Source organism: Lepisma saccharinum, chromosome 5, assembly GCF_977018435.1.
Source record: "Lepisma saccharinum chromosome 5, izLepSacc3.1, whole genome shotgun sequence".
NCBI lineage: Eukaryota > Metazoa > Arthropoda > Insecta > Zygentoma > Lepismatidae > Lepisma > Lepisma saccharinum.
This window is the reverse complement of record NC_139233.1, coordinates 51,749,082-51,767,876: the sequence shown is the minus strand read 5'-3', so window position 1 is coordinate 51,767,876 and position 18,795 is coordinate 51,749,082. Positions and strand designations below refer to the sequence as shown.

Here is an 18,795-nt window from a genome sequence, read left to right as displayed (position 1 = left end):
ATTGTTATTCATGGGTTCGCAAGTGAATTTTATGCGACGATGTGATTCATTTAATAATTTAAATACGTCCATGATGGTGTTCTCATTTTTAGCGATAATTAGCACATCATCTACATATCTGATGTAGAGTTTGATATCCGCACCTATCGCATTAACAATTGGAGATTCTATGTAATGAAGGAAAATGTTATAAATCCATTATATAACAGATTCTTTTTGTTTAAAAAATTACTAACCATTGTTATAACTGTATCTTTAGTCAAAATGAAAATAAATGTCTGATGAAAGGAGCGTGTGTTCTCCTGAAACGTCACAAAGAAAACTGTTTTCTTATGCTTGTAATAACCGTAAACTACAGGAAAATAAAAAAATAAAAAAATGCCGATTGCCTTTGGACTACCAAAACTCACAAACCGGGAACTCCAACTTTCACACATCCTGCATACAAACTATCCAAATATTTAGTTGAAAGACTTGCTATAATTAAACAACAAACACCATTCAGTGTTAAAAATGCATTTGAAGTGAAACAGAAACTAAAAAATATTGTTTGGAATAATGAGTATCGTATTGCAAGTTTTGATGTTGAAAATTTATATCCTAGTGTCCCAATAGAAGGTGCCACAGATGCATTACACAGATGGCTTATTGAGATGAAGGTTAACCCAGTAGAATCATGGGAAATGGTTCGATGGTTTACTGTATGTGCAAATTACAATTACTTTCTATTTGATGGCAAAATATATCAGCAAAGTAATGGTCTATCAATGGGAAACCCAGTATCCGGAATCATCTCCAGCATTTTCCTTCATTACATAGAATCTCCAATTGTTAATGCGATAGGTGCGGATATCAAACTCTACATCAGATATGTAGATGATGTGCTAATTATCGCTAAAAATGAGAACACCATCATGGACGTATTTAAATTATTAAATGAATCACATCGTCGCATAAAATTCACTTGCGAACCCATGAATAACAATGTAATTTCTTTCCTTGATCTGCAAATTAAGACAACTGACTCAACAATTCAAACATCAGTCCATAGGAAAAAATTAGCGGGGGAAAAATATATCCATGCCAAATCAGAACATTCGCGTATAACAATGGATAACATATTTTTAATTTTTTTCCTGAGAGCACAAAGACTATGTTCTAATGATGAGGATATCAAAAATGAAGAAGAAAGGCTCTTTAATATAGCAAAAGAAAATGGTTTTCACACTAACAGAATAAACCAAATCAAAAAACAAGTTGCAAGAAAACTAAAGGAAAAGAGAAATACAGACAAAGATGAAAAATCTGTTGAAAAGAAATTTGTGTGCATTCCATTCCACAAGGGATTCTCACATAAAATTGCAAAAATTTTTAGAAGTTTTAATTTCAAAATTGTTTTTAAATCACCAAGAAGTTTGGAATGTACATTTAATGAATTCAAAATGAGAAACTCTCTACCAGATGTGGAAACCACAGGAATATATAATATAAGTTGTTCATGTTCAAAAGATTATGTGGGACAAACAGCAAGGAAAATGGCAATAAGATGGCACGAACACGATTTGGACATTATAAATCTAAACCCAAGAACAGGTTTGTCAACTCATATCATCGAAGAGAAGCATTTGATTAAAAAGAGAAGGGTTTTAAAAAGATTAACGGGAAACACAGAGTTGAATGTCTGGGAAGCTTCGTTCATTGCAGAAGAACACTGGAATAAATTAAATAATGAAAATGGTAACATAGATCCAGTATGGAGTTTTCTTTTTCACAAATGGAGTAAGCCACCATCTTTAAAATTTAATGTAACAGAAAACATCAAGAGACTTTGTGAAAACAATGATGAATTTGAATTGCCTGATGATATTTTGGATTCATAATTTAAATAAAAATAAAACAGACTGTTTTTTTCACAGTTAAGTTGCTATATTACAACAATGTAACATTGACAACATCCATTATATAACAGATTCTTTTTGTTTAAAAAATTACTAACCATTGTTATAACTGTATCTTTAGTCAAAATGAAAATAAATGTCTGATGAAAGGAGCGTGTGTTCTCCTGAAACGTCACAAAGAAAAACTGTTTTCTTATGCTTGTAATAACCGTAAACTACAGGAAAATAATTCTATAATGCAAGCAATGCGTACATACAAGAAAAACTATAAAGAAGTAAACATGTGGACTATAACAAACGTTTGCAGTCTATGTATGATCTGCTCTGGTTCACTCTCAATGTCTCGCAGGAAGAGACCAGGACTTCCTTAACATTTGAGTTGAAAATTCAGATTTTTGTATTTCTGGAAATAATTTTATTTTTCCATATTGGGTATATCTGTAAAAAGGCTACATTTGCTTTCTTAATTCGACTTTGGACATCTTTATCTTCTCCACCAATTTTGGTGACAATACTTCCCAGGTATACAAATGAACCAACCTGTTCTATTACAACATTCAGAAGAGGAATTTCATACATGATTATTAGTATGGAAGCAGTCTTCCCATCTATTCTTATGCCTGTGCTTTGCACCACACCATGAAGTTGTATACGAGGTGTGGAGTTCGGGTCCCACACTTTCTTCATCATGGCCTAAGGTGGGGGTGATGTGATCAGCACCATGCCCCTGGCAGAGTGGAAGCTCTTCCCTCATTAAAAACATGTTACATTACAGAATTAGATATATGCAAAGCCTTCTCTTCCTTTCAATCATAATGGACTCTTAATGGAATTGAGAGTATGTAGCTTGCAGCATTAACCACACAAGGGTTTATTATTTTGTTTTCCTTGCATAATATTTTTTAAATATGCTTGTAGAAAACTTATTATTCAGATTTGTGAAAGCCTTGAAAGTAGTTTTAAAGATTATTGTATTTTTTTCTCTTCAGGTTTTGATGTCATCGTATGGAAGAAGTATTTCAGTTGCTCACAAGATTACTTCTTTTTAAAGTTGAACTTTTCATCTCCAAATGGATGGGTTACATTTGCAGTTATGAACTGGCATCAGTAAGAGAAGCAACGTTGAATGATCTGCAAATCCTTCATCAGAGCCCACACTTTATTGTTCTAAACAAAGGATATGATGTTCTGATTAACACCAATGATCCCACAGTTAAGGTATGGAATCATGTGCATCAAGATGCAGTGTTTAATCCAGACTACCTGAAGAAATATTTGAAATATTTGGTTATTATCCAAAGAATGCGATTTTGCCAATTTGATGCAATATTTATTTGTTTTTCCATGTATTTATCGGTATTGTATTTCCATGTATTGCTCAGTCGGTAACGCTTCTGACTACCATGCTTTAGGTCCCGGGTTTAATCCCCGGCCGGTTCAAATCCGGGAACTTTTCTAACAATGGAAGCGGCCCCGGCGCCCACCCAGCATCGAATAACATGGGTACCTGGGGGAAACCCTGGGGGGTAAAGGCAGTCAGGGGCATGATGCTGATCACATCACCCCAACTCACGACCGGATCAAGAAAGTGTGGGGCATTACCCCCACACCCCCTATACTCCTTCATGGCGTGGTGCTATGCACAGGGGAGCACTTTACCTTTTTTTATGTATTTATCTGGAAAACCAAATGTTTTTTGTTCTTGCCAGAATTTGGGAGTGAAAGTAAATTGCGCTTTTGTCTTCAACCAGCTTCTTGATGGGAGATATTCTATATAAAATGTTTTTGTAGTTTATTTGTGTTAATTTATTTTGAATAATATGGAATGGACTTGTTCCCTTGAGTAGCAAGTGCAGTTTAATGCATAAAACCTGATTATTAGTGGTTTAAAACACCACAAAAAGAGTGGAAATTATTGATTATCAAATTACAACCATTACAAAAGAGAAAATGTAAGCTACAAATTATTGTGATATTTTTTCAAAATAATAAATAAAGTAACAATTCTAAAAATACTTTTTCAACCACAAAACATGTTGAAACATTGACAAACAGTAATTGCACTACTTCCCTGTATTCATTGCCAGTTTTCATCTTCATGCTTTTGCCCATCTTTCAAGTCCTACCGGATTTTTTTATTATTATTATTATTTTTTTTTTTTTTTTGCATAGTGGCCCACATGTATATAACATGGATGTGAAGGTGGTTAAGAAGTGCTTGTCTATTAATATTTCATACTTACATATCATGGCTGTTTCCATTTTTTCGAACAAAATATTGAAAATAATTTTGATTGGGGGTCAGTGTTATTCACTGATACTTATCCAGAATCCTAGTCTCCTATTTTCTCTCAAAGTACATTTTTTTTACGTTAGTGGTTAATATGGTGTAGTACAGTTGCACTTTTACCATTAGGTCCCTGTAAAGTCCAAATATCTGTATTCACAGGAATGAATAAGATACTAAGTATGTATTACATGCAAGTCGGGCTGAGTCGATACCACTCTGAACCAAAACCAATACAAGTCCTTGAAAATTGTAATAATTAAATGTAGTTCAAAAATATTGATTAATGTTAGTGCGTAAGTATTTTACTCCAATTATATGTGTCAATTTTCCAAGAGTTTTGCTTTAAAATATTCAAGAATTACATCGGAATGAATTAAAAATACATGGTACGTAATTACAAAATACAGTTTTTCAGAAACTAGTGCAAAATGAAAAGAAACTTTGAAATTTGCATAATTTCCAGGACAATTAGACTTTGTGAAAGTGTTGCAAGGCATACTTCTGAGCCTCATAAAAGACTAAAATTCTGGAAAAGTATTGTCCAGCATCAGTAAATAAATTCCGACTGTTACGTTCCGATACCGATAACACTAGCATGTGCCGATTCCAATACATTGGCATCGACTCAACCCTACATACAAGTATTATAGATGCAGCTCTAGTATTACTCATAATTTATTATTTAATTTTAAATCTTGCTTGTAGGTTTCTGTGCAATCACAACTAAGAAGACTCTATCCAGATTTAGCAAATCCAAAGCTAGGCCACGAGTACTATTTCGTTCATCGCTTGGATTATCCAACAAGTGGAGTTATCTGTGTAGCTCTGCATAAGAATGCTTGTTCAGAAGCAGCCCGTGCTTTCCATCTAAGGAAAACCAAGAAATACTATTTGGCTTTAGTTCGAGGCCATGTCTCGCAGGAATTGATTGACATGAAGATGAGTGTTGGTAAGGCTACTTCGTTCTATAATGTTTTAATCCTGTGTTTTGTCCTTGTTTTTCTTCTTTCTTTCAGTATTTTTGGTAGGATTGGACCATTGAGATAATTTTTCTAATATCAATAATATTCACCAATACTGATAACTAATATGCTGTTGATCTGATATAAAATTGTTGTGTTTCTTGAATAACATGAATGGTTCAGTAACTAAGTAACTCTTTGGCATTCCTCAACCTGAAGGTTTATTGCTACAACAGCATATATTTTCTACCTTCCCTATCCTGGGCAAGATCAATTCATTCTTGCCCTTCTCACAGGTCTATTGCCATCAGGTTTCCCATCTGTTACAGACAGAACCATTTCCCTAAAATATAGGCAAATATGAAAACTAGAGTTTTCCAATAAGAATGATATGATTTTGAAATGAACTGGCAACTATGCTTCAAATGTTATAACTGTCACTAGTTGCCATTTGTGTTTAGTATAGTGTGACAATTCATCATGGCTAAATACGTGCTTCAAGAACGTTTGGTTATTATCCAAAAAATTTATGACAATAGACGTTCTATTGAACTTGAAATGGATCATAATTTTGGGCAAAAAATTATCTTCTCAGATGAAGCTCATTTCTGGTTAAGTGGATATGTTAACAAACAAAATTGTCATTTTTGATGTGAAAACAATCCACAAGAGATTCATGAGAAGCCCTTGCATCCGCAAAAGGTCACTGTATGGTGTGGTTTATGGCATGGTGTCATCAACGGACCATTTTTTTCTCCAAAACGAGGTAGGAGATGCAGTTACAGTGACGGGTGAGCAGTACCAATCAATGTTAGATTTTTTGTGGCCAAATTTAGATGAAATTGATTTGAAGGACATGTGGTCCAACAAGATGGTGCCACATGTCACACTGCTAATGCCACTATCGGTGTATTGCAAGAACAGTTTGGTGATAGGATAATTTCAAGAAATGCAACTGTTAGTTGGCCTCCAAGAAGTTGTGATTTAACTCCTTTAGATTGCTTTTTGTGTTGTTATTTGAAATCTATAGTCTATGCAAACAAACCACGAACCCTTGATGCATTAAGATTGAACATTGAACACTGCATTTGTGACATTAGGCTCGAGTTATTGCACAAAGTCATCGAAAATTGGGTTCATCGAATTCACTCGTGTGCACGAAGTCGAGGTGGACACTAAAATGATGTGGTATTCAAAACATAATGTAATAAACTATGCTTCAAAATAATATAAAAGGTTTGGTTGCATCTGAAATAGTTTTTATTTTATTTCATTGTAAAATCATATCGTTCGTATTGGAAAACCCTAAACATCCAATGGTTAAAGTGCAAGAATTCAACGTGAATCCATCACCAGTCATCAACTACAAAGGCGATTGTTGTAAATCTTGGAAAAATCTCAATAGACTATTGCAAACGTGAATTATTAGTAGTAGTTTTGATGTAACATTTTCACTAAAAATGAAAGACCTTGTAGGACTGAGCCGATACCACTTTGAACTCATACATATACTCGTAACGATTCCCACCACTACTGATACTGATGCTTGAAAATTGTAACAATTAAAAGTTATTCAAAATATTGATTAATATTAGAGGATAAGTATTCCACAACAATTATAAGCATCAATTTATCAGAATTTTTCTTTAAAAAATTACATCTGAATATTAAAATACCTGTTTTTGTAATTACAAAATAAATTTTTTTCCACGTAATATTGGTGCAAAATCAATAAAAACCTCGAATTTTGCACAACTTCCAGGATAATTGTACTCCACAAAAGTGTTCCGTGGCATTTTTGCAGACCCCGCAAATGATCCAAATTCCAGGAAAGTATCAGCTGGTATCGGTACATCAGCATTGACTGGACCTTAATATTTTGTCTTGTTTGTGTGTCACTTTTACTCTTTCATACTATTCTGTAGGATTCCAGTGGAATAATTATATTTGTAATTGCTGTTCATGTTAATTTTTAGTTTGCATATTTTTAGTCTACTTATGGCAGGCACGTACATAAGGTTTCTACTTCTTTTAGGCAGTGATTTGCGTGAAGAACATGTAAACCACAGAATGTGCACATCAGACAAAGAGTACTGTGGCACTCCTCGGAAAGCCCACACACGAATGCTTGTACTTGAAAGAGGTTTATATGCATTGTATCCTGCAACAAAAGTATGTACACGAATACTAAATTTTTTACTTCTATTTATACAGTACTTTCTTGCATGCTTGTACTACCACTGTAGGTAATTTAATGATAAGAGAGTGAAAAAATTGCACTTACAAGTGGATGCGCTAACTTTTGTCCAACTTTCCGGATCTTTCTACAGGGAATCATAGAAATTAAAACATTAAAAGATGTTGAAGAAGAAGAATAGGAGGATTGTAGTAAGAGTTGACTGCCTATGGGATGAGGCCCTCTCTGTGATGATCAGACTTGCTTAGTTCAAAGCAACACACAACCTACAGGACAGCATACCAAACTTTATATTTAGGACATTCTTGCTTTTTCCTCTTTTTAATGTTTTAATTCCTGGGATTCCCTGAGGAAGGATCCGAAACATGGGCAGAAGAAGGAAAGGACAGCCAATTGTGAGTACAAAAACTTTTTCAAATTTTTTTCAAAATACAGTAGCATAATAATTCTGTTCCTTATGAAATCACATAGTAATATTATAATAACTTTCTGGCACACATAGGTATTTGATTTTAAACACAATGTTTTAACATCATCCCGTAAGTCTAGAGGGGCCAGTGGGCTGCATGAGACCCGCAGCATCTTCGCGTGTGGACATTGAATTATTTTGTTTAATTTATTTGAATTATTTTGTTTAATTTATTTGAATTATTTTGTTTAATTTCTTAATTCACTGTGGCAAAGATATCATTGATTTTGTAGTCTCAAATGAGTTGGTCTGTTAGTACTTCCAAAAATCAACGTGGCAACTGCATATGCATCTGTGGCAGTGTGCCTCTGGCAGCTACCTCCTTTCCACAGATAACTAACTAACTAACTCCCTAGCCTTCTTAAACCCGAAGGTTCATGGCTGCAGCAACACAGGCCTTCCATCTTTTCCTATCTTGAGCAAGTTCTGTATACTCTTTTCCATCCCTACTGATTTCCCTTAGGTCCATCTCAACGTTGTCCCTCCATCTTCGCCTTGGCCTTCCTACAGGTCTCTTACCATCATGTTTCCCAACAAGAATCCTGTAAACTCCTCTTTCCTCTCCCATTCGTGCCACATGGCCTGCCCACCTAAGTCTTCTTGATTTAATTATTCTAATAATATCTGGACATGAATACAAATTATGTAGTTCTAAATTATGTAACCTTCTCCACTCACCTGTCTCCTCATCCCTTTTAGGTCCAAAGATTTTCCTAAGGATCTTATTTTCAAATACTCTCAATTTATGTTCCTCTTTCAATGTAAGGGACCAAGTTTCACATCCATATAATACTACAGGCAAAATTACTGTTTTGTATATTTTAACTTTTAGTTTCTTAGATATTAAACGAGAAGACAAAAGTTTATGAAGAGAGAACTAACATGCATTTCCTGAATGAAGCCTACTTTTTATTTCCTCTTTAATATAATTGTCATTTGTTAATATTACTCCTAAGTATTTGAATTTGGAAACTGGTTCAAACGAGTTGTTATCAATAATTAGATTTTGATTATTACCTAACACTTGGTTTCGGCCTGTAAGCATGTATTTAGTTTTCTCTTTGTTAACTTCCAAACCTCTCTCTTTAGCAGTTTTGAAAAATATTTTAGCATTATTCTTAATTGTATTCACATCATCCCCCAGTAAGTCTACATCATCTGCATATGCTAACAACTGAGTCACACCATTTAATTTTAGTCCTTCTTTAGTTTCTTTTACCTTCCTAACAGCATATTCTAAGGCAAAATTAAAGAGCAATGGAGATAATGCATCTCCTTGTTTTAACCCATCATGAATTGTAAATTTGTCAGACATATTAATACCCACACGAATTTTACGTTCTGTTTCACTGGTGCATATTTTTATCATACTAACAAGCTTCTTAGGTATTCCAAACTCTACAAATATATTATATAATTTATCTCTTTTGACCGAATCATATGCTTTTTTGAAATCAATGAATAGCTGATGGACATTTTGATTATATTCCCACTTTTTTCAAGTGTCTGTCTGATGTGAAAAATTTGATCTGTAGTTGATCTGTTACGTTTAAATCCACATTGATAATCCCCTATAATTTCATTAGCATATGGGGTTAGTCTTGTTAAAAGAATGTTAGATAATATTTTATATGTTGTTGAGAGTAGAGAAATTCCACGGTAATTATTGCAGTTCATTTTATCACCTTTTTTAAACACAGGAACAATTATGGATTCTTTCCACTGTTGAGGGATTTCTTCTTTATTCCATATTAAACAAATTAATTTATGAATTTGACATATTAATGAATTTCCACCATATTTAATTAACTCAGCTGGTATTAAATCAATGCCAGGTGCTTTGTTATTCTTTAGCCTTTTAATAGCATCCTTAACTTCAATCAAGTTAGGTTCTGGAACTAAAGGTTCTGCTGTGTGGACTTCATTTACTTCTGATTTATCTCCTATATGGACATTTAAAAGGTCATTAAAGTAGTTCTTCCATCTATTTAGAATATCGTTTGGGTCAGCTAGAAAATCACCGTCTTTATCTTTTATCAAGTTTACTTTAGGTTGCCACCCCTTTCTAAACTCATTTACACCTTTATATAAATCTCTGATATTTTTATTTTTGCTGTTTGTTTCAATTTCTTTAATTTTGCTTTTCAAGTAATCTCTTTTTTTACTTCTAAACGTGCGGTTAACTTCTCGCTTTATTCTATTATAATTGTTTAGATTTTTATCATCAGAGTTATTTAACCATCTAATTCTAGCCTGATTTCTTATTTCTATTAGATTACGACATTCATTATCAAACCATGGCTTACTTTTTCTCGGTTTATGGTATCCTATACTTTCTTTAGCTGCTGATTCTATTGCATTACGAATGTGCTCCCAATTCTTATTTACGTCTGTTTCATTTATATTTTCATCATCATTTAAATCCTGCAATACATCAAATCTATTTGACAGTTTAATTTGGTAATCTTTCTTAATTCTTTCATCAGTAAACTTTCCTGTATCAAATTTTAGAACTTTTAGATTTTGTTGCTTATGATTTATCACTGAGAGTCTTTCTCTTAATTTAGCAATTACTAAATAATGGTCACTGGCACAGTCAGCACCTCTATGTGTACGAACGTCAATTATACTAGTATGCCTTCTCTTATCAATGAGAATATGATCTATCTGATTATGAGTTTTACCATCTGGAGAAGACCAGGTATATTTATGGATATCTTTATGTTTAAAAGTGGTACTTTTCACAATTAAATTCTTTGAGGTTGCAAAAGTAATCAATCTTATACCATTATCATTACTTAATTCATGAAGACTTTCTTTACCAATTGTGGGTTTAAATGTCTCTTCTTTGCCAATCTGTGCATTACAGTCACCTAACAGAATTTTCATATCATACTGAGAAAATTTATCAAAGACCTGTTCTAACTCTGTATAAAAATCATCTTTAGTATTATCATCTTTATCTTCCGTTGGTGCATGTATGTTTATTAAAATAATTTTACACCACCTACCCTGTAAAACTGCATATGATATCCTATCATTAATAAATTCTACTGTTTTAAGAGCCGAGATAATTCTATTATTTATGAAAAAGCCTGTTCCAAAATTATGATTTTCAGTACCACCATAGAAAAAAGTATAATTTTTAGTTTTACAATTCCCTTCTCCTGGCCACCTAACTTCCTGGACAGCTACTACATCTAATTTATACTTAACTATCTCATCTGTATTAACTGTACACTGAAATGCCCCAGGCCGGTAAAGGCTCAGAACATTCAGGTGCGTAATTTAATATCCTTATTCCTAATGTAGATCTTATCCTTAGTCCAGGGACCTCCCAAAGTAGTCCCCACCCGGAGATCCGAACGGGGGACTATTTTACTTCCGGAATATTTTACCTTGGGAACATCCATGGCCTTATATTGCTGTTTCTCGACATGTCTTTTTACAGTGCAGAGTTGTCAGCTCTACGCCTAACCCCCAACATGAATGGAGGAACTACTACACAAGACAAACACAAACACATTAGACAGCACAATTACTACACAAGACGAACACAAACACATTAGACAGCACAACTACTACACAAGACACACACAAACACATCACAACTATAACACAATATAAACACAAACACACCACAAGTACTACACAATATAAACATAAACAAACTACACACCACAACTACTACACAAGACAAACACAAACAAATTAGACAGCACAACTACTACGCAAGACAAAACAAACATACTAGACAGCACAACTACTACACAAGACAAACAAATACATTAGACAACATAACTACTACATAAGATAAACACAAACACACTAGACAGCGCAACTACTACAAAAGACAATCCCAACCACACTAGACAGCACACCTACTACACAAGACAAACCCACATACAAGCACACCACAACTACTACACAAGACAAACACAAATACACTAGACACCACGGCTACTACACAAGACAAACTCACACACTACACAGCACAACTACTGCACAAGACACACAAACACATAACAACCACTACACAAGAAAAAAACAAACGCACAACTACTACTACACAAGATTATGAAAATAATTACGATAAATAACAAGAATCAAATAAATTAATCACTCAATCTCATCGTCTCTGTTAGCATAGTACAACAGCAACGAAATAAATCAGGAAAATGAAATAAAATGATGAGAATGACTGAATAGATGCAGGATAACAAGAACGCGCACATTCGTCTAACGTGCGGTTAACGAATGTTAACTGAAACTACCAAATGTTTATAAATCTTCGAAGGTTGCAATTTTTTTACAAAATTTTTCGAACAAAAAATACTTCTTTTTCAACATAGAATCCAAATATGTAAAACGAATGGGGGTGTTCCATGGTGGTGAGGGGATTGAAAACAGTCATTACGAAGGAACGGACATAAAATTACCAATCTTAGCAATTTGAACTCATTAAACGCTCTCCTTCGTTACAGTACTGCACTACATCACTACTTAACATAACTGTATATCTTTTTTTTAGTATATCGAAATCAAATAATCAATATTTTAGGTGTCAGTGAAGAGCAAACAATACATAACTTAAATAACATTACATTTTGTATCCTGAATACATATATGTGATTTGTGAATTAATCATGATGTGTGTGTTAACACAACATATGAACAACAACTAAAAAGAAAAGTTTTAACTTTAAATCCTGGAAATCTCCAACTTCTAAGGGGAAATATGGGCAGAAGGGACGTCCCTCAAGTGTGCATCGGATTCATTTTTTAAATATTCTAATATCAACGGTATCTGTTCAACAAACAAAAAATAAATAAAAAAAAAGAAAGAGGAGAGGGTGGGATTTGAACTGGCGACCTTTCACGCTTGACGAAAAGTAAGGATAACAGCGCCTAACCAACTGCTCTACGTTAACGTAATGACGTTATACCCTTAAAAACATGTTGACGTTTATGAAGACTCCCAACTTCCTGTGTTTCAAGCACATTTTCTCGACAAGTCATGTAAAATATATGTTTTTCAGAACTGTTCGATATTACGCAAGGTATTGTAAATAAAATGTCGCATAAACTCTTCACAAATTTGCTTCTTTCTGCACAAACTTGATGGCAATTTCCTCCAGGTGGAGAAATACTCTATTCAGTGTTTCAAAACCCCAAAATTTCAAGTCGAGCAAGCAGAATCGTAAATATCCCTCAAGGTTCTTTTTCCAATTTATTATTTCTGTTTAATTGTGTATTATAATAGAGGTTTATAGTTTCTAAGTTCATGGAAAGTGTTAAATTGAAAACCTCTCACCGCAGCATTTTTCGTCTAGTGGAAGGACCTACTGAAAGTTGGCTACTCTCACCTGGAGCCGAAGTGGAATGTTGCTAAGTTTACGATTGAATTCTTTCGGGGCGGTCAAATAAGATGTTGCGAAGTGAACATCTGTGGAGGGAGGGGTACAGGTCCTGAGAACAATGCAAAGTTAAGATGGACGTAGTTCCAGTTCTTGCCACCAGGTGGCAGTAGTTCTCAGTAAAATAGTGCTGCCATCTATGGGTAGGACTCTGAAGCTTGTAGTTCAGAGCCTCACCACTAGATGGCCTGACATCTATTGGCGAGGCTCTGAACTAATTCCACGAGAGCAAAATGTAAAATTGCTCTCCTGTAGCTCAGTCAGTGAAGGGGGATCATCCTGCCGTTTGAGGCCTGGGCTCAAGCCCTTTGCTTGGTGCAGTTATGTAGGTTTTTGGACTTGGTGATCTTGCGTCCACTTCCCGCCGGCCCCCTAGGACAGGCAATGGTGGTTGGCTTCCGCACCGATCGGAGAACCTGGAAAGGAGAAGGAAAAGGTAAAGGATGGGCTTGAAGAGGTAATGAATTGGAAGCAACCAAAAAGTCTAACCGGTTCGGGATTTGTACCTGGAACCTCTGGCATTCCAGGACGTCGCCTTAACTAACTGAGCTACATGAGAGCTTAGAGTTAGGAATTTCGGAACTTCTACTTATGTTGCCAATTAACATAACCATAACCCCACAGCTCTACAGCACCTTGGCGGGCCTTGGCTTACCTACCGACTGCTGGTCTCCCTTTCCACAGATCGTTGAGCTAACTTCACTGAAACATTCTGTGTGATAGGTACCCAGATCCCTGACTTCAGCAAGCAACATTGTATTTCAAATTGCCTGTGTTACTTTACTAAACACGAGTAGGAAGAGGAAGATTGGTGAGAACCTAATGTTCCAAAATAAGTGGGAGGTGGCAATATTTTTGTGAACAATCAGGACAATAAAGTCTAGTGCCTTGTTTTTTCTTTTTACAAGTTATCTCATGTCACAAGGAATTTTCGCTTCTAGCTTTTACTACACATGTGGCTTGATCAGGAGGATGGACAAGATGCAAAAATCTAAATATATAAAAAAAAAAAAAAAAGTGTTCATTTTCTTCACTTAAAATGTGTTCATTTTCACTTTTTTTTTTTCGCATGCAATGAGTATGGGAATGAAGTATAATGTAAGTTATTGCATTCAACTGATAGTTTTGTTCCTATCATTCACGCACATCAGTTGGTTATTTTTCATTTAAATTTTTATTCTCATGATGTTTCAAATCCCATAGCGTAATCAGCGTGTTTACTGACCATAGTGGCACCTAATAAACATATCCTATGACATGTAGACTTAATAAAGGTTCTGATGCATATTTGTTAGGTTGTTTTTTTTTTACCTGGGAAAAATAAGATATTTTTTAAAAAAAGATTGAGTGTATGTGGTGAAAATAAAATTGAACTAGTTTTCTTGTTAAAATTGAGTGATTTCCTTTATTTGTTTTTCTGTCCATCTTGCCTCTGAGAATTCTGTGCACCAGCCTACAACAGGTGGTGGTGTCCTGATAACACATATTGGCTTCATGTGCTGCTAGATATAGATTTTTTGAATTACATGATAAAAGTAATGTGCAAGTCAAATTTTGACCATAATTTTTGTAAAGTACACTTTTGCATTTTCAATTATACAGTCTGTTCAATTTAAAACTGGCCCTGGGGCACAGATATATGAGTAGTGTAATAGATATCTGTACTACTACAGCAAATGTTGGAAGTGATGTCCTTCTTCGATGTACATAACCAGACGGTTCACCATGTTCCTAGCAGCCTTATGGAGCACTTCTACCAGGTATATTCTGAATAGCTTCAATAATGTGATTCTTCCGCTCTTGTAGGGTATGTGGATTCTGCATGTACACTGTTTGTTTCAAATAAGACTGGTGAGATCTGGGGACCTGGCAGGCCTTAGTCCTTTAGAAATAATCCTGTCGTCAAAAAAATCCCTCAACATTGTCATGATTGAGTTTGATGCACTGTCTTGCTGAAACCAGCATCAACGTTCCTCAAGTTCCAACAAGGCCACAAATTTCATGACAATTTGTTGGGAAGTCTCACTATCCAATGTTTTTTTTCAAAGAAGATTGGCCCTATTATTCACCACCTTGACATAGCACACCAAACACTGATTTTCTGAGGATGAAGGGGAGACTCCACAAAGACATGTGACATGTGGATTTTCGGAGCTCCATGTTCTGTAATTCTGCCTACAGACATAGCCGCTGAGCTGGAACCACGCTTCATCCTGAAGAAGAAGAAGAAGCAGCAGTCTAACACTGTGATGTCATTACCAATGAAGGTCTTCAACCTGTGACAGTACCAGACATGATTAACGTAGTCTACCTTTTTCAGTTCGTGAAAAACTTGTAGCCAGTACGGATAGAATTTTAACATTCTTCTCACAGCTGTGTGAACGGACCCTACGGATATGCTCTTCTCTTGGCTTAAGCGCCGCAAAGATTTGTGAGGAGATCTTGTCATGGCATCTCGAAAACCCTCAACAACTTCTTCTGTTAGTACAGACCTCATCCGTGTATGTTTCATGTTTAACAAGGACCCTATTTCACGGAACTTCTTTACCATATCCTGAATTGTGCTTTTCGCAGGAGCATCCTTCCCAAATGTTGCTGCAAATTTAGCACGAGTATCTGCATATGAATTTGTTCTAAAGTAATGTTCCACAATGAAAGCATGTTCTTTACCGCTAAGCTGCATGGAGGTCACAATATCTAACCTACAACAACAACACTCGGAAAGCATTGAGGAAACTGACTCACTGAACAATACAGCCTTCCACTCCTAAGCTCCCTCCACCTCCCCTTCCTTCTTTGCTCTCCCCACTACAAGACTGACGCAAAGACGAAAGAGGCAAATGGACACACAATTAAGAGGCAAATGGACACACAATGAGAGGCAAATGGGCAAACAATTAAAAATTTACCTTGGGCCAGCTTTAAAATGACCACACTGTGTAATAATCTGTTGAATTTCCCCCTGACATTCATCAGTATAATTTTCATACTTTGTAAGATGTACAAGGGGCTAAGTGCAAATGTTAATATGAATTATTTTTTTGTTGTAAATATTGATAACATTTTTTAGCCTTGAATATGACAGTTTTACTGTGAAATTATACACTTGAATTTTATTTTGGTTTTAGAGTAACCACCATGTTAATCCTGATCACTTACGAGATGAGTTTTTATAAATACTTTTTGGAATTCTTTAGGTCATGCTACGACCAATCACAGGTCGCAGGCATCAGCTGAGAGTCCATTGTGCAGAATTGGGCCATACCATAGTAGGAGACTTTACGTACAGCAACAAGAAGGATACACTGCCATACAGAATGTTTTTACATTCTTACAGGTGAGGGGACATCCTGCCTTCTCCACAATTCGCACATCCCTTTGCTGCTGCATTCCAGTAGCAACATCATTCATTCATTCCAATATTCCATATTGTTTCCTACCTTTCTTCACAATGCCTTATTTTCCTACTCTTTCTTAGCCAGTTTTAAACTTACATGACCCTTTATTTGAAATATTTTTTTTCAAACATTTCTAATAAAAGAGCTCCCACATAATCAAATGATTAGTGAAATTGTCTGTGGTGTATTTTCTGGTGGGAACCCCAAAAATTTCAGAGTTGACAATTGGGGAGCTACCTGAAAAGAATTAGCAGGTACCAGTCTGAACACCAAGAAAACAGCTGTGATGGGACTTGATGTGACGACCCAACAAAAAATACAATTGGCAGCCACTCGGGAAGCTGTTGTGCCATGTAGTGTACTTTAATCCTAATAAAATCATGTTTAGTTTGCATAAAAATTTAACTTTCAAAATATCTAAGCGAAATTTCATTATGTAACTTAGCACTTGAGTGAGTGTATAACAAGAAATTTGTGGTAAAATTCCACTTACATGACCATTGTGGTAAATGCACATATAACTTACGTAATAAAGACATTTTTCACATTAAACAATTGTTACAAGTCTCAAATTGACAATATTATTTTTAAAATAGGGTGCGGCAAAAAGTAAAAATAGTAAAAATAATGAACGTATTACAGAACAGTTGTAAATAGTTATGTATTCAACAGATTGCGGTACATGTGCTATTTAATAGCCAGTAAAAAAAAAAATCTTTACAACAAACGCTTAGATTTTGAAGATGACGTCATCCAAGTGGTGTCCAGTTCTCGCCATGTATGCAACAAAACGATCTGCCAGTTCTCATTGGTGCGTAGCAATGCGAGGATGTGTCTGGGGGGATGGGGCGTGGCTTGATTGGCTGCTGCGCATATGGTGACTGCAGAGCGTTACCTGTCAATGCTGAAAAATTTCCTGTTACCCGAACTTAGGAGAAGATGCCTACATTGCACCCGCATGTGATTCCAGCACAGCAAGGATTGTGATGATTTTTTTAAGGGGAAGGTTCCCTGGTCGCCTGATTTATCATAATGGTCACATTGGTTGGCCAGCCCATTCCCCAGATCTCAAGTCTCTGTGATTATTTCGTGTGGGGATACCTGAAATCGAGAGTGTACATCAACAAACCACGCACACTAGACAAACTTAAATATGCCATATGCCAGGAAATCGCTGCCATACCAAATCAAATGTTGGGGCATTTTTTTGACAGCTTTGGCAGGAGACTTTAAGAGTGCATGGCAAGAAATGAACACCACTTGGATGACATCATCTTCAAAACCTAAGCCTTTGTTGTAAAGATTTTTTTTTACTGCCTGTTAAATGGCACATGTACCCCAATCTGTTGAATACATAACCATGTACAAATGTTGTGTATTACGTTCGTTATTTTTACTTACAAACCATCAGATCTTTTTGCCACACCCTGTACTAGTCCTAAAAATCTGTTGAATTAACGTCTCGTAATTTCATACCCTTGAGAAGGAAATAAAAATTTTGAGATACAAATTTAGGTTTGCTTTCTGTAGGTAAATATGTAGAAAATCTTGCCCAAATATTCAATAAAAATGGCAGTCAAAATGGCCTGCCACAGGTTCTAGGTAGAATGGGTAATACCCCTCCTTCCCAAATACTCAAAATTACTTTACAAGTCTTTTATCACAAGACTAGAAAATGTCACTGTAGCCAAAGTATCTGGACAACATTTTAGCAGAGATAAAACTAAAATCAAATCTCAACAGTGAAATAGACGATTTATTTAATTCTAGGGTGTTAATGTATTCTGTTGCAATTATACATCAGTTTTTTGACTTAAAATATTCACAGAATTGGCAAAAGTGTCTCGCAGCATTTTTTTGTGGACTCGGCAGTGAACCCAGACTCCCGAAAAGTATCATCTTCCTAGTAGGAAGCAGTGTAAAATAATACAACAGGTAAAGACAGTTTTTTTTCTTTCAACAGACTAATCTTGCCCAACTCGATTGAGCCTCTTGATGTGAAGACTGATGATCCATTTAGTGTTGATAATCCTTTGAACAAGTGGCAACCAATAGAGAAAGTGAATGTTCTAAGGGATGACGTGTATAGAAAGCTAGACTTTAAAGGAGAAATAAGAGACTGTAGCAAACAAAGAAAACTGTGATATGTTGATGTTTCTGAAAA

General features: G+C 35.4%; 2 protein-coding genes across 3 annotated transcripts in view; one reads left to right on the top strand and one right to left on the bottom strand.

Annotated features, from left to right (window-relative positions):
• Positions 1-2,588, bottom strand: part of LOC145988030 (uncharacterized) — a 25,984-nt gene extending 23,396 nt beyond the window's left edge. The window contains exon 1 of the mRNA XM_083122868.1: positions 2,476-2,588. Coding sequence (XP_082978994.1) covers positions 2,476-2,588 — 113 coding nt within the window. The remainder of the gene's footprint in view (positions 1-2,475) is intronic.
• Positions 2,589-2,888: 300 nt separating this feature from the next.
• LOC145988366 (RNA pseudouridylate synthase domain-containing protein 1-like) lies at positions 2,889-18,795 on the top strand. Of its 2 annotated transcripts, none has more exons than XM_083123245.1 (5): positions 2,889-3,116; positions 4,894-5,137; positions 7,186-7,322; positions 16,431-16,570; positions 18,595-18,795. In XM_083123245.1, the coding sequence occupies exons 1-5, from the start codon at positions 2,904-2,906 to the stop codon at positions 18,773-18,775; spliced, it is 915 nt and encodes a 304-aa protein (XP_082979371.1). In that variant the 5' UTR covers positions 2,889-2,903; the 3' UTR covers positions 18,776-18,795. The 2 variants fall into 2 exon arrangements, with proteins under 2 accessions (XP_082979371.1, XP_082979372.1); XM_083123246.1 differs by lacking the exon at positions 18,595-18,795 and adding an exon at positions 18,460-18,576.

Excerpts from the sequence above, each read along its gene's own strand:
- LOC145988366 (XM_083123245.1), top strand. The coding sequence starts at position 2,904 with ATGGAAGAAGTATTTCAGTTGCTCACAAGATTACTTCTTTTTAAAGTT. Across the intron at positions 3,117-4,893 it reads CCAATGATCCCACAGTTAAG|GTTTCTGTGCAATCACAACT; the intron begins GTATGGAATCAT and ends TCTTGCTTGTAG. Across the intron at positions 7,323-16,430 it reads CATTGTATCCTGCAACAAAA|GTCATGCTACGACCAATCAC; the intron begins GTATGTACACGA and ends GGAATTCTTTAG.